Source organism: Stegastes partitus, unplaced genomic scaffold, assembly GCF_000690725.1.
Source record: "Stegastes partitus isolate 25-593 unplaced genomic scaffold, Stegastes_partitus-1.0.2 Scaffold2391, whole genome shotgun sequence".
Lineage (NCBI taxonomy): Eukaryota > Metazoa > Chordata > Actinopteri > Pomacentridae > Stegastes > Stegastes partitus.
In genome coordinates, this window is record NW_007580122.1 from 102745 (window position 1) to 116318 (window position 13574).

A 13574-nucleotide genomic window follows, 5' to 3' on the forward strand; every position below is an offset into this window, starting at 1 on the left:
AAAGATGGAGATGGAGGAGAAAAAATGGGGCAAAACACAAGTGAGGCAGAGTTTGAGAAAGTGAGAAAATGGGGGGGAGGAAAGTAGCCAAGAATCAGTGAGGATGCAGTGAGGAAACTAACAGAGAGAGTGTAGGGAGCAGGAGGTGTGGGGGGGACCCGGCTGTTTTTTTGGCTGTGTGTGAAATGTGTGTCTTTAGATACAGGCAGCATTCCTCCAGAGATAAACCCCTGGGCCCCCATCCCCTCAACCCCCACCCTCCTCGGTCTCTCCACCCACCATGCTTACTCAAGTGTGCGTGTCTGGGCGTGTGTGTGTGTGTGTGTGTGTGTGTGTGTGTGTTCATGTTTACGTTGGATGGGGGTCTGTGTGCCCTGTACGGCAGCACTCGCAGGGGGCAACAGAAAAAGACAGCTGTGTGTTTGAGAGAAACAGAAAACGTAAGAAAGACAGAGTGGAGGGCCAACAGGCATGCCAGTCAAGACCGTCACTTTTGGAGTGAGTACCACAAACTCTGCCGTTCCTCTTGATACACTCATGTCTTGTCCTGTAGCTCTCTGTCTCTTCATATTATCTTTCTCCAACTCTCTGCTGCTCTTAGTGCTGTCTCTCTCTCTCTTTCTTTTTTTTCTCTCTGTAATGTTTTGTTCTGCTATAAAATCCACGGTTGCATTTTCTCAGATTTAATGCACCTGCCAACTCTCCCTGTCTTTCACATCAGACCGTGATGGGCCTGTACCTTTTCTCATCCGCTTTGCTTCCCGTTTTAAATCCGTATTTTTTTCTGAAATATTCGCTTTCTCTCACACATGAATGTTGTATTTACTCTTTGTCCAGTTTGCTTTAGCTCATTTTATTCAGTACACGCCTCTCTCTGTTTGCTCTCTAGTTTGCTGAGTACCATTCTTGTTCTCCATCCGTCCATGTGAACAGTTTTGGAGGCTTCTCCCTGGCCCGGCTTTCACTGCTTCTTCTTGTTTTCCCGTCCTGAATATGCCCTTGTCTTTATGTGACGCCAATGACAAGAAAAATGAGAGAGCCAAAGTAAGACAAGTAAACATTGGTTGTGTTTATTGAGAAAATGATTTGGGATTTATGGAGCACAAACTAACTTGCGGTGGTTTTAATCAAAGCTCTAAAGAGGTGATATTAGAGAGTCTGTTTGGTGGAGCCTCTTGTAGCAGCATGGGAGTGAGCTTGGCTGCTTGGTAGTATCTTCTCAGAGTTGTGATGCATGTGCGTCCGAGATTAGTGTTGGTGCGTATACGTGTGTGTGGGTGTGCGTCGTGTTCTGTGTTCCTCCTTAATCTTGTTTTTGACCTCATTTGTTCGTTTGTTTGATGTTCAGATTGTATGATGTCAACCAGGATTAGCTGTGGTAAGTAAACTAGAGGTCAGTAAACTGATTAGCGGGCCAGTTAATGAGATGCTTTCAGCGAAGCTTTACAGAAAACGATAGACTGCTTCATGTAGTGAGCCAGCGCAGGTAATAACAACACGGTGCACACGCTCACAAGGCCCGACTGCTTGCATCTGTGTGAGTGCTTGTATTGTGTCTGCCAGAGTTTACCTGGGGTAACAGAAGAAGTGTTTGTAAGGTTTAGCTGCAGATGATGCAACTCATAGAAATGTACCTATTCTGTTTATAGCTCATCAGTCCGAGGATGGACTAGAGACAATTTTCTAATGCTGTCAGTGGATTTTATTCATCTCCGACTACCCAGTTTTCTGGAACTTTCTCACATCTTGCATTATTCAGTTCCTTCCAAATATAATTTGAAGGTAAGCCGACCAACTTGCCAGTGGAAAGTCAGTGATCAGTTTAAATAGTGGCATCGGCCTCATATAACTGAGAATAACAACGAGCAGTGGTGGAAGAAGTATTCAGATTCAGAGAAAGTGCAATATCACATTGTAAAAATGCTGAAGATAAAGTTCTGACTTTAACTTTTAGTCGAGTGCAGAAGTACTTCTTAAAACCAACTCATCATGCAGAACAACCCCTGTCAGAGTGTTTACTACGGCTGCTGCTTTTTTTACATGTAAGCAGCATTGTAATGTTGTTGGGTCGTTTAAACATACATTTTCAATATAATACATGTTTTGTAGGTAAAATCTAAAAAAGGAACTTGTCACTGAAGCAGTCAAATAAATGTAGTGAAGTAAAAAGTGCAATATTTCAATCTAAAATTAAGTTGAGAAGATGTTTTAAGTGTCAGAATAAATGTACTTTCCAAAACTATTTTTAAAAAACGTGCCCACAACACTGAGCTCACCAGGTTTTTGTTGCTGTTTTAGCAGGTGTGACACTGAAACAAAATTTGCAGCACAGGTGATGCCATCAGTTATATAAAGTTCAACTGTCTGGTTTTGTAGTTTTAGACTTTATAGATTTCAGATCACCACCTGGAATGAAATTACGTATGTTCTTATATCTTCTGTCTGTCCTCCAGATGGTTGTATTCTGTATAATGATGGTGCAGTAAAGCGCAGGATGTTTACCATCTTATCTTGAGCCGACCTTCTATAGGTTCCAAGCCCTATCTTCACCCTTATGGCTTTCACCCTCTTTGTCACCTCCACAAAAGATCACAATAACCATGACAATAATAACCATGACAATCTCATCTACAAGCGCAGAGGCTTCAGCAGGGCCGAATAAGAGACAATCAATGAGGGACAAACAGTGGGCTGCAGAGTGGGGGAGGCTGGGAGTGTGAGAAAGTAAATAGTAAAAATGGGACAATACGCTTCGCTACATACAGGCAATAGAAGCAGACAGACAAACGGCTGGACAGACGGGCAGATTTACATGCAGACAGACGCTGTTGAGTGGGGGAATGTTACAGCTTCATCCTGGTGCCCTGCTCGCTCTCTTCCTGTAAACGCTCCCATAGCTGAGCAGTCCCCCGGGTCTCAGCCTGACAGACTCTACACTTACTACATGTCTGTAGCCGGAAACCGCCTGCTGCAACCTCTTCAAGCAGCCCGAGACATGAAGGCAGAGATGGAGGGCAGAGAAAAAAGGGACAGAGAAAAGAAAATCAATTTCTAGAACAAATGCAAGTCAGCAGAAAAGCAGGATGAAATAGCTGTTTAAGCACTTTGCAGGAATTTCCATATCCGCCGTTCAGTGCTCCAACTGAAATGCACAGAATCTGTGCAATCAGACTGTAAGTTTAAAAGCGTCCAGATATTGAGTTTGGTGAGGTAAAAATACCAGACTTTGTCCAGCGCTTGGTGCGCTTGCGCAATTTATGTTGTTTAAAGTTCAGGAAATTGTTGCAAGTGAAGCAGTACTTGTGACATGTTGAACATACACAGGAACCTTATTTTCACCTTTCTGCTGGGTGTGCAAATGGCTGTGGTGGCACTTAAAATATTTATGATTTGCACCTGGTGCTGTGTCTGCAGATTCATGTAGTTGTGTTGAACGCCTGCGTATGGCTGCGAGGGTGTGTGAGAGAGAGAAGGACTATGTGTCTGCTGTGAGTTTTATGTTAATTTGAACAGAAATGCTGAGGTTTTCCGAAGCAGATCTGATCTTTGACAGAGAGATTCTTCCACTGACATGCAGTGAGAGAGCTCCAGGATTTGATTGCATTGACAAAATATTTTGGGATTTTGTTTTTTCTGTGTCCTGTAATGAGACCATAAGTTTAGGCGAACCTGTCTGGACTAAAGAACATGGTGTGTTAAATCAGTGGCGTCCTAGATACATCTCAGGGGTCAAAAGATCATTTAGGTATCAAAAAGAAAAAAAAAACACATGCTGCATATTTCTGTCAAACTAAATTCTCCCAGAATTCCTCTTTCTGTACAGGCTTGGCTTAAAAAAAGGCTTAACCTATGATGACACATAGATTAAGTAATCGACTAATTTCAAGGGGTGACAAATAGACGTTGAGTTTAAACTATGGATGCAAGTGGACCTGCTTGCTTCATATGAATGTAATAATGATTTCAAGATAAGTGTAAAGCAGAATAAAATAAATGATCCAGAAACTGTGGGTCATCGTCTTTGGAAGCATCCTTAGTGAAAATCAAAAGAAATGCAACCTGAAATTTGTTCAGTTTTAGCTCATGTGATGATAGAAACATGCTTTGTTGTCAAGCTGTAATGACTTGAGTAATAGTATATAGACTATGGTAGTAATTTTCAGACATGAAAAGGGTGACTGGGTTTACAATCCAGCATGCATGTCATTCTGCAGCAGCGTTCATATATTGCAAAAAGACAGAGAGAACAGTTTACAGAAAGATTCCTTTTACGTACAGAAGCCATTTTGTCAAATCCTGATCTTTATTATCAGATTGCAGCATGAAGGCAGTAGGAGTCTGCTTTCTACCCTCCAGAATCTCAGCATTCCCATTCAATCCTCACATTGTCTTGTTTCTCCCCTTCACACGCACACATATACACACATTCAGTCCGATTCCATTCAGAATTATCGCCAAAAAAACAAACACACTGAAATGAAATCACATCATCATTGTGAAAACGATTCTTCAGGTCCAGTCGTCTGTTCTTCACGGCCGGGACGTTGCCTCCTCATGCATACGTGCACACTGAGTTTTTGAACACTGCAGTCCACCGGCGAGCGGGTGATGTCATCCTGTCTGCTGCAGCACCGGCAGAGGAGGCAAGCGAAGGGGGGAGAGAGAGAGAGAGAGAGAGAGAGAGAGAGAGACATGTAAGATGCAGGCGGTAGAGGAGGGAAAGAAAGCAACAGGAAAGAAAATGAGAGAACGATAAGCAGAGGGGAGTTCAGGGAAGAGGATTTTCTGTGATGAGATAGGGTGGTAATTTTACTCGGTAATTATGAGTTTCATTACGAGGAGCTTTGCACTGTCTTAGCCTGAGGACAGTTGCATGTACGTTGCACAACGGCGTGTGTTGATCCTGCTGATGTTGGCCGCGGAGCTTCTGAGCAGGTTATTGTGTGTTTCTTGTGCTCCCAACAGTATGATTAATGTGCTTGTTCGTTTCTGCTCAGCCCAGGAGCCCCGAGCTCGTCCGCTCTCTTTGGGAATAATCGGAGACGGACTCATTCATCTAAATCATACCAGAGTTCAAGCAGAATGTCGCAGGGGAATTTACCACATAACACTTTCTCACCGCTGTATGTATGTGTTTACGTGTGAGGCAGGGTGTGGTCGCCCTGCATCCTTATCTCACGGCAACACTTGCTCACTTCTTGACGCAACCAGATAATCACAGAAACACGCACACATGAAAACACTCACTGACCAAAGAGGAGTTTGCTGTAACCAGCTGAGAGGTTTTTGAGAATGGGTTTCCGTTGTCTTGTAAACTTCAGCAGGCTGTTTCAGGGGGGGAGGCAGCGGAGCTTTGAGTGTAGGGGGGTTGGACGACTGTAGAGAGGCCTCAGCCTGGGTCACTGTGGTGTTGCCATGCTACCATTCGCTGTGAGACCATGCATACTGTGGGAGGTTGTGTGTCTTTGCATCAGCTGTATTTGCCCCAACTTTGGTGAGAGGATTTTTTTGAGTGTCACCATGGTGGTCCGACACAGTCTGCGCTTGTGTGCTTGTGATATTTATATTTCGTTATTTCATACATAACACATGCAGGTTTAACAATCAAGCTGGAGCGATTATTAAAACAAGATTTTAGTGTAAAACCTCACTCATATATATATGTGGCATTAAAATGGGATATTGTATCTCTCTATTTCTGCAAAGAAAAACCAAATGTGAGGTTAAAGGTGCTGTGAGATGATCATAACTCTTGTAACAGGTGCTTTTGTGTGTGTGCACCGGGGTCAGTTTGTTGCTGTTGTGTAGAGGGAGGAGGTTTGTCATCTTCTTTAAAGTGAAGAAGCAAGAAAGCCTTGAAATTATGAACACCGAAACCCAACAACTAGACAAACTAATCAAGAACCAGTAGCCGAGAAACGTCTGATTTCTATTTTTTGAGCTTTTGGGATGTTTCTTTCTTTCTACCACAACATGATCTAAATATCACAAAGTGCACTTATCATTATTTTTGCAATTCATTTTTGTTTTTGACATTCTGTGTGTGGGAATGTCTCATCAGTCTTTAGCCTGTCAGCATGTGTGTGTGAGTGACTCAGAGGCTTTGTGCTGCTGAGTAGTTTGCCTCTCAGTTGTTTATGACCAAAAGCTAAAAACAAAATGACAAAGAAGCAAGTGGTTCCGCCTGCGTAAGTGTCCTCAAAAGCCCAGGATTTGTCACTTTACACTGTATGAGGTTTATCTGTTAAGAGGAAACTTTGCCACTGAATAAACTTCGTCTCTGTATCAGATAGAAGGAACACGGACTGTCAGATGTTGTTTTGCTGCTGCAGTCAGCTGGAAGCAGCTTTTCCTTTTAAAGTTTTCTGTTTCCCTGCCATTGCTGTTCTTCTTTTTTTTTTTTTGAAGTGACCTCTGTCTTTGCACAGCGCTGTGCCACTGGTGTCATGCTGAGGGTGTGTTGTGTCATTTGTTGCTATGCCTCTACTTCAGGCATGTGGATCCTTTCTCCTTTTACACAGGCCCTCTCGCTCTCTGTCAGAAGAGGACCAACAACCCTTTCACCACAATAGTCAACACAACTCAAAGCACTGTGTTATGAAGTTGAGGCAAGCAGCTTCTGGTGTTTTTCGTTTGGAACAGAAAACTGTAGGTTTGCATTTGCTATCTGCATTTGTGTGATACAATAAGCGATTGCAGGCCTGTTTGTTTTCCTGACCGGCGTGTTGTGAGATGTCTGGTTAGATGAAAAAAGGGGGATGATGTAGGGTGGGGATGGGCTCGACGAGAGAGGAGATTATGTAAATGGATTGAAAAGGTGCAGGGTTTGCCGCAGTCGAGCTTCTCCCTGTGGCTCTCCCTCCGTCGCTTCTGCTCCCGCTTCTTCTCCTCCTCGCTCTGCCCCTGTGCCGCATGAGTGATCCTGTTTCAGCAGCACCCATGGCGGCCTGGGAGAGGCATGAAGCCCACAGACGCAAACAAAACACAGACAAGAACACTAGACGTGCCATGTGCTGGCCCGTGAGCCAGGATTCACCAAAGAATCACTCTCCGTCTCTCTCTGTCCTTTCTCCATTTACCTTCGTCTCTCTCTGACTCTTTCATTTATATGCACAAAAAGTCCAGACAAAGAGCCAAACATGTGCTGGCCACGATATGTACATCACAGCCTGCTGGTATTGTGAAACTTATCTGACTAGCAGGTAGGTTTATGGGCAGGTTTTGTGGAGCTCTGACATCGGTTTACACTCGGAGGGTAGCGCACCCGCAAATTTCAAGGTGCGGAAGCTGATTTTGAAACTGCACTGTCCAAAATCACAAGGGAGGAGTGAAATGAGAGGAAAACTGATGGACAACTGCCATCATGCTACCGTTCTCAGCCCTTCAAATGTCTTTTTTTTTCCAATAATAATAACCAAACTCTGTCTCCCTCTCCATTCTCCCTCTCTATTCCTCTACTTTATGTGCCTCTCACTTTCTCTTATACCCCGTATCCCTCCTCTTTTTCCCCCATTTCTGGTTCACTTTGCAGGCAGATGCTGGCAACAGTTTTCTTCGAGCAGCCCGTTCTGGCAACCTGGACAAGGCCTTGGAACATATCAAAAATGGCATTGATATAAATACAGCCAATCAGGTGAGAGAGAGCACATTCCCCAGATTGAATTGCCTGACTGGCAAGCTCATCTGTCAGCCAGGGATTTTTATTTATACTGTACGTGCTATTCTTGGCGTTTTTATTCACATAAGGTAATTTTGCTTATCTGCAAAATGGATCCTCAGATGTACTGCGTTATAGTGCGTAGCGAGAACAGAACTATTTGAGTATTTATGAGTGTCCGTGTACCCACAGTCCAAGCCTCCCTATCTGCTTTCTAACTGATTAAATTAAATTTCAGAAGGTGGGTGGACTTCTTACTTTTCATTTATAAGAGAACAGAAATGTGTGAACTGACAAAGCAGCACAGTTTAGCCAATGCTATTTACACACAGTGAAATGATTCGTCACTTTTCAGCATTTATGTTTATCGTACAGTTTTCAAGTAAAAATAAGAGCTGTATAACAGATACGTGGTGTCAAACTCATCATTTTGCATTATCTTCTGCTCAACATTTGTCCATGTGTACGATCATTCGTTGTACTTTTATTTCTGTATGTGTTTTGAGTGTCCTGTGTGCATGACGTATCTGAGTAAGACCACTGTGCTTTTACGTGCCTATTTGTCTGCCAGTGTACTCAGTCATGCCCTGCACTGTACGTGCATGCTCCGTTAATCAGTGGCTAAAGGTGACAGGTAGAGCTTACAGGGTCTCCAGAGACGGTAATAAATGGGACAGAGGCTTTCCTTCGCCCCGTCTCCTCCATCCTGCCTCCTTTACCCTGACAGTTGTTCCTCGAGTGTCCAGGAAGAGGCAGTGTTAGTGGGCTACGACTGCTGCCCCTCAGGCTACTGAAACTTGGCCAAAAAACCTGTATGTGTGCGCGAGAGATTCCTCTGCCTCATTAATCTAACTTAGTCATGGTTTCTCTTCCATTCACTTTATGCTGTCCTCAACATTTTGTAATTACTGCTGGTAATGCTTCTGTCAGGATTTCTATGAAGCCTATTCACAGGCCCCATAGCAGACCCCACATAACGACAGATTTATTTGTGTACAGTGACACTGTATAGTGGCTATTATTGGCAAAGTCCCTCACAATGATGGAGGGAGACACCCCATGGATTAAAAATATAATTACAGGCAGAGAGAGTCTGATACAGGAAAGTTTTTGACTTGCAATATTTTTTTTTTTCTGAATGAAACATTTTAATTTAATTGTGTTGTTGATATTCATTATGGAATTGTGTTATTTTTATTCTTTGGTGTTAATTGCATTTGAGTTAAAGTGATTATCTACAGCTTAACACATACACTGCTTTGCAGTTAGGCCCCAATGTGAGAAATTTCTATATAATGTCGATATGACTTCTTTTGGTTTATAGTAAAATGTGTTATGTTCAGTCATACTACACTGTCTTTGTTATACCACCACCTGATGGTAGCAAAGTTAAGAGTTTTCAAATTCTGCACATAGTGGCTTTAATATTGCAAAGGTGCAATTAAAACATACATGTAAGCTGCAGCATTTTTATTATTATTATAATTATATTTATTCACATTCCTACGACTAGCACACTGGCACTATTTACTCATCTAACACAATCCTAACTTGATGCAGAGTGATGCAATTTATTTGTTTTTTAAAGTTGTAGATCGTCACTTAAACTCAGAGTTCTTGTTGTTCAGGTTGTGTGACTGTTGTGTCGGTATGGTGGGAGTTCGGCCCGGTGGAGGCGTGACTGTGGCAGTTGTGTCTCTGTTTCCTTGTCTGAGTGGATACCTCTGCCATGGCTCGCTCACCAGCACGCTGCCTCACTCCTGCCCTCCCGTACTGTGTTTTCTTTCCTCTTCTATCCCTCTCAGTCTAACAACTGCTCCACCGCCTTCTCTCCTTCCGTTTGTGGACTGTTTTTCTAACTTACCTTCCTTTTTTTTTTTTTTTTCTTGCTTCTTCCTCCTCCATCGCCTCCCTTCCCTCCCCTTCCGCCCTCCCTCCCTCCCTCCCTCCCTCTCTCCTATGTCTGCAGTAGAGTGATGGTGTGCTGTGGTCTCCCCACTCAGAGGAATAATATCAGTGGTGTGGGAAAGGTCCAACCTCACATGTCCTGTGCGGCTGAAGGAAGGCTGTGTGAGGTCAGACCTATCCCACACGGCTCGTATTCTTCCCAGCCACGAGACCAGCGGCCTGCCATCTCCCTCCCGTCCTCCTCTTCCTCCTCCTCCTCCTCCTCCTCTCATCATCATCATTAATCGAATGAAAATTTCTCATCCTGATTTTCATCCCTGTAGACGTTGTTTTTTGCTAATGACCAGTCTGATTCTGAGAGTACCGCATGCATGGTGTCCAGTGTAAGTATTTGCCTGCAGTGGTTTGTGAGTGCTTCAGTCACTGTGATAACAAACCAGTTGTTTCAGTTGGCATGGCCTTCGTGTGTTTGTTTGTATATACTGTGTGTGTGGTTATTTGTCTTAAATCAGGGAACATTGCTCACAGTGCGCGTAGGACCCTTCAGTATGAGGTCTGCTCTTCTCTCTCACTCAGAATGGGCTCAATGGGTTGCATCTCGCCTCGAAAGAAGGCCACGTCAAAATGGTGCTGGAGCTCCTCCACAATGGGATCGTACTGGAGACCACCACGAAGGTAGAATATCCTGGAGAAAAAGTCCTACAGTCTGAACTCATGTCCAAAAAAAATCACAAACTTGCTTGATTTCACACGTAAAGGAATAGTTTGACATTTTGATAACTACGCATCAATATATTGTTTTGAGCAGAAGGATAGGCTCTCACTTCATTGACTTACTGTTGTTATTGGGCTTTCACAAAATGAAAGCGTGAGTGGATTTTGTTAACTCAACTGGCTGTTTATCCCCGTTTCTTACTTAACTAAACACACTGGCTACTGGTGTCATATTTATTATACAGATATAGGAGTCAGGTAAATCTGTCACTCATGATAATTCATGTAGTTCCTGAAAATGTTGAACTATTCCTTTACCATTTTCAAACCTAATGTTTGTACTGGACTGGGTGTGAAATCCCATTACCAACCAAAATGTCGTATCAAAATGAAATGAATGTGATACTGAAATTTGGAATATTTATTTAAATGCGTGTCTTCTTTACTTATGCTGAGATACTTTCTGGTTTAAATCTATGTTTTAGTTTTGCTACCAGTGTTGAAAAAAAATTATGAAGCAATGTTTTTGTCCAAAAACCCACATGCAACGTGGGGTTTCATCTGTAATACTTTGTGCTTATTATAACCACATACTCTTCCATGTTGAAACAGAAAGGGAACACGGCCCTACACATTGCAGCCCTGGCAGGGCAGGAGCAGGTGGTCACAGAGCTGGTTAACTACGGGGCCAACGTCAACGCTCAGTCCCAGGTGAGACTTGGAGCGGCTCTCACAGCGGTGGTTGCAGGACACACTGAGGCTGCTCGTCACTACTTACCATAGGAACTTTACTTCGAAACCACTGTAGTAACTATTGCAATTCCATCTGTTAACACGTGTCTCTGTTCCAATATTTCTGTGTGTTGCTGTTTCCTCTCTGTGTACATCCCTGTGTGTGTGCATCTGTGACCGTCTCCTTCTTGCTGTGCTTGTGTCTCCTCTGCTGCTGCTGCTGTGTGTGTGTGCGCCTGTCTGTCGTGTGTCTTTCTGAGACAGAAAGGTTTCACTCCACTCTACATGGCTGCACAAGAAAACCATCTAGAGGTTGTGAAGTTTCTTCTGGAGAACGGAGCCAATCAGAGCATTCCAACAGAGGTACCCAAAGAACCGAGAGAAGTTTTTAAAGAGTAATCCCCCAAACTCCTCAATCCCATCCTTGCTGAGCCACGCTCGCTGTGTTTCCATTCCGTTTTGTTCTCATAAGCCTCTCTCCTTACATGACTCCCACTTTCTCTCCACGAGTCAACCTTTCTTCTCTAACTCTCTCCGGTGTGCTGCAGGATGGATTTACTCCTCTCGCCGTGGCTCTTCAGCAGGGACATGAAAATGTCGTAGCCCTGCTCATCAACTACGGCACCAAGGGAAAGGTCCGCCTCCCTGCGCTGCACATTGCAGCACGCAACGACGATACTCGCACAGCCGCAGTGCTTTTGCAGAACGACCCCAATCCTGATGTACTCAGCAAGGTGTGTGGAGTATTGTGTGTGTGAATGTCTGCAGTTATTGTCGTACAGTGCATTCACTGACGGAATGGGCACCTGCGTTTGTTGTCTTTGTATGGTTTGACTTTGTGTTTCTAAAATGCAAAGCTAATGAGCGTGCCATTTTTTCTCCCTGATGTGTCCCTGCAGACTGGATTCACACCCCTCCACATTGCTGCACACTATGAAAACTTGAACGTAGCTCAACTGCTGCTCAACAGGGGAGCCAATGTCAACTTTACCCCAAAGGTAGGGAACAGCTAATGATAACAGAAGGTCGATCATTTGTCCTTGCTTTCTCTTCTCTCTGTGTTTGTCTAAGCTCAACTGTGCCTCTCTACAGAACGGCATCACTCCTCTGCACATTGCATCCAGACGGGGGAATGTGATCATGGTCCGACTCCTGCTGGACAGAGGGGCGCAGATCGATGCCAAGACCAAGGTGCAGCAGACGTCTATCCCATCGTTTCCAAAGCTCTTTCATTCACCGAGTGTCTTCGTTTCTAGTTTGATGCACCATTAACTAAATCACTAACAATTGTCTCTCCCCAGGATGAACTTACTCCTCTGCACTGCGCAGCCAGAAATGGTCATGTCAGGATTATAGAGATCCTGCTAGACCACGGAGCCCCCATCCAGGCAAAGACGAAGGTAAACCACATATGACAGCTGAAGGGAATTCCTCCTAAAAAAATCAACAGAACACCATCTGCTTTGGTTATGAGTGCAAATCCGTGAGCTTCTTTGTGCTTTTTCTCTGGTTTTAATTAAGTAAATGAAAGCGGAGGTTGGTGATTCATCGCAGTCAAACACAACCAGTGATTCCTCTTGCTGCTGCCTTTTGCTCTGATTGTTTTCACTGCAAGACAAGTTGCTTCCCTCCTGTTTTGCAAGCGATGAAAATGTCAACACAGGTTTTTTGTGGGGTTTTTTTTTGTAGAATGGCCTGTCTCCAATCCACATGGCAGCGCAGGGGGACCACATGGACTGCGTCAAGCAACTTCTGCAGTACAATGCGGAAATTGACGACATCACACTGGACCATCTTACCCCTCTGCATGTGGCAGCACACTGTGGCCATCACCGCATGGCCAAAGTACTGCTGGACAAAGGGGCCAAACCCAACTCCAGGGCTCTGGTTAGTGACAAGCATACACTGTCATGATCCAACAAGTTGATTTTTTACCTTCGTAGTGAGAAAATATTTTTTTTTTTTTTCCAGAATGGCTTTACACCTCTGCATATTGCTTGTAAAAAGAACCACATGCGTGTGATGGACCTTCTGCTCAAGCAATCGGCGTCATTAGAGGCTGTGACTGAGGTAAAGGATCGGCAAAAAATATACAAGAATCACTGATCGAAAAAGCACTAAAAGTAAAAAAAAAATCTACCAGGTGCTTCAATAAATCTGAAAGTTCCTTCTGCGCTTCTTTTCCAACAGTCTGGCCTGACCCCCCTCCACGTGGCATCGTTTATGGGTCATCTCAACATCGTTAAGATCCTGCTGCAGAAAGGAGCTTCCCCCAGCGCCTCCAATGTAGTGAGTAGAAATTTCAAAACCATCTAACCCACTCCCACTGTCCTACATTATTGTTGTTGAGTCTGACTTTGCTTTTTTTTTTCTGTTTGTGTGTAAACAGAAAGTGGAGACTCCTCTCCATATGGCATCTCGGGCGGGACACTATGAAGTGGCAGAGTTTTTATTGCAGAATGCAGCACCGGTGGACGCCAAGGCCAAGGTGGAGATTTCACACACCAAAGCACAATCTGCATATACATGAACTCATGCAAAAGGATACAGTAAATATTCCGAA

At 43.9% G+C, this 13574-nt stretch overlaps 1 protein-coding gene across 1 annotated transcript in view; it reads left to right on the forward strand.

The window, feature by feature from the left end:
* The first annotated feature begins 334 nt into the window (after positions 1–334).
* The window catches only part of LOC103374899 (ankyrin-1-like), a 44377-nt gene continuing 31137 nt past the window's right edge, over positions 335–13574 (forward strand). Inside the window, exons 1-14 of the mRNA XM_008305053.1 lie at positions 335–498; positions 890–1044; positions 7532–7633; positions 10142–10240; positions 10892–10990; positions 11276–11374; positions 11560–11745; positions 11911–12009; positions 12104–12202; positions 12313–12411; positions 12701–12898; positions 12983–13081; positions 13202–13300; positions 13401–13499. Coding sequence (XP_008303275.1) covers positions 994–1044; positions 7532–7633; positions 10142–10240; positions 10892–10990; positions 11276–11374; positions 11560–11745; positions 11911–12009; positions 12104–12202; positions 12313–12411; positions 12701–12898; positions 12983–13081; positions 13202–13300; positions 13401–13499 — 1428 coding nt within the window. The 5' untranslated portion in view covers positions 335–498; positions 890–993. The remainder of the gene's footprint in view (positions 499–889; positions 1045–7531; positions 7634–10141; positions 10241–10891; positions 10991–11275; positions 11375–11559; positions 11746–11910; positions 12010–12103; positions 12203–12312; positions 12412–12700; positions 12899–12982; positions 13082–13201; positions 13301–13400; positions 13500–13574) is intronic.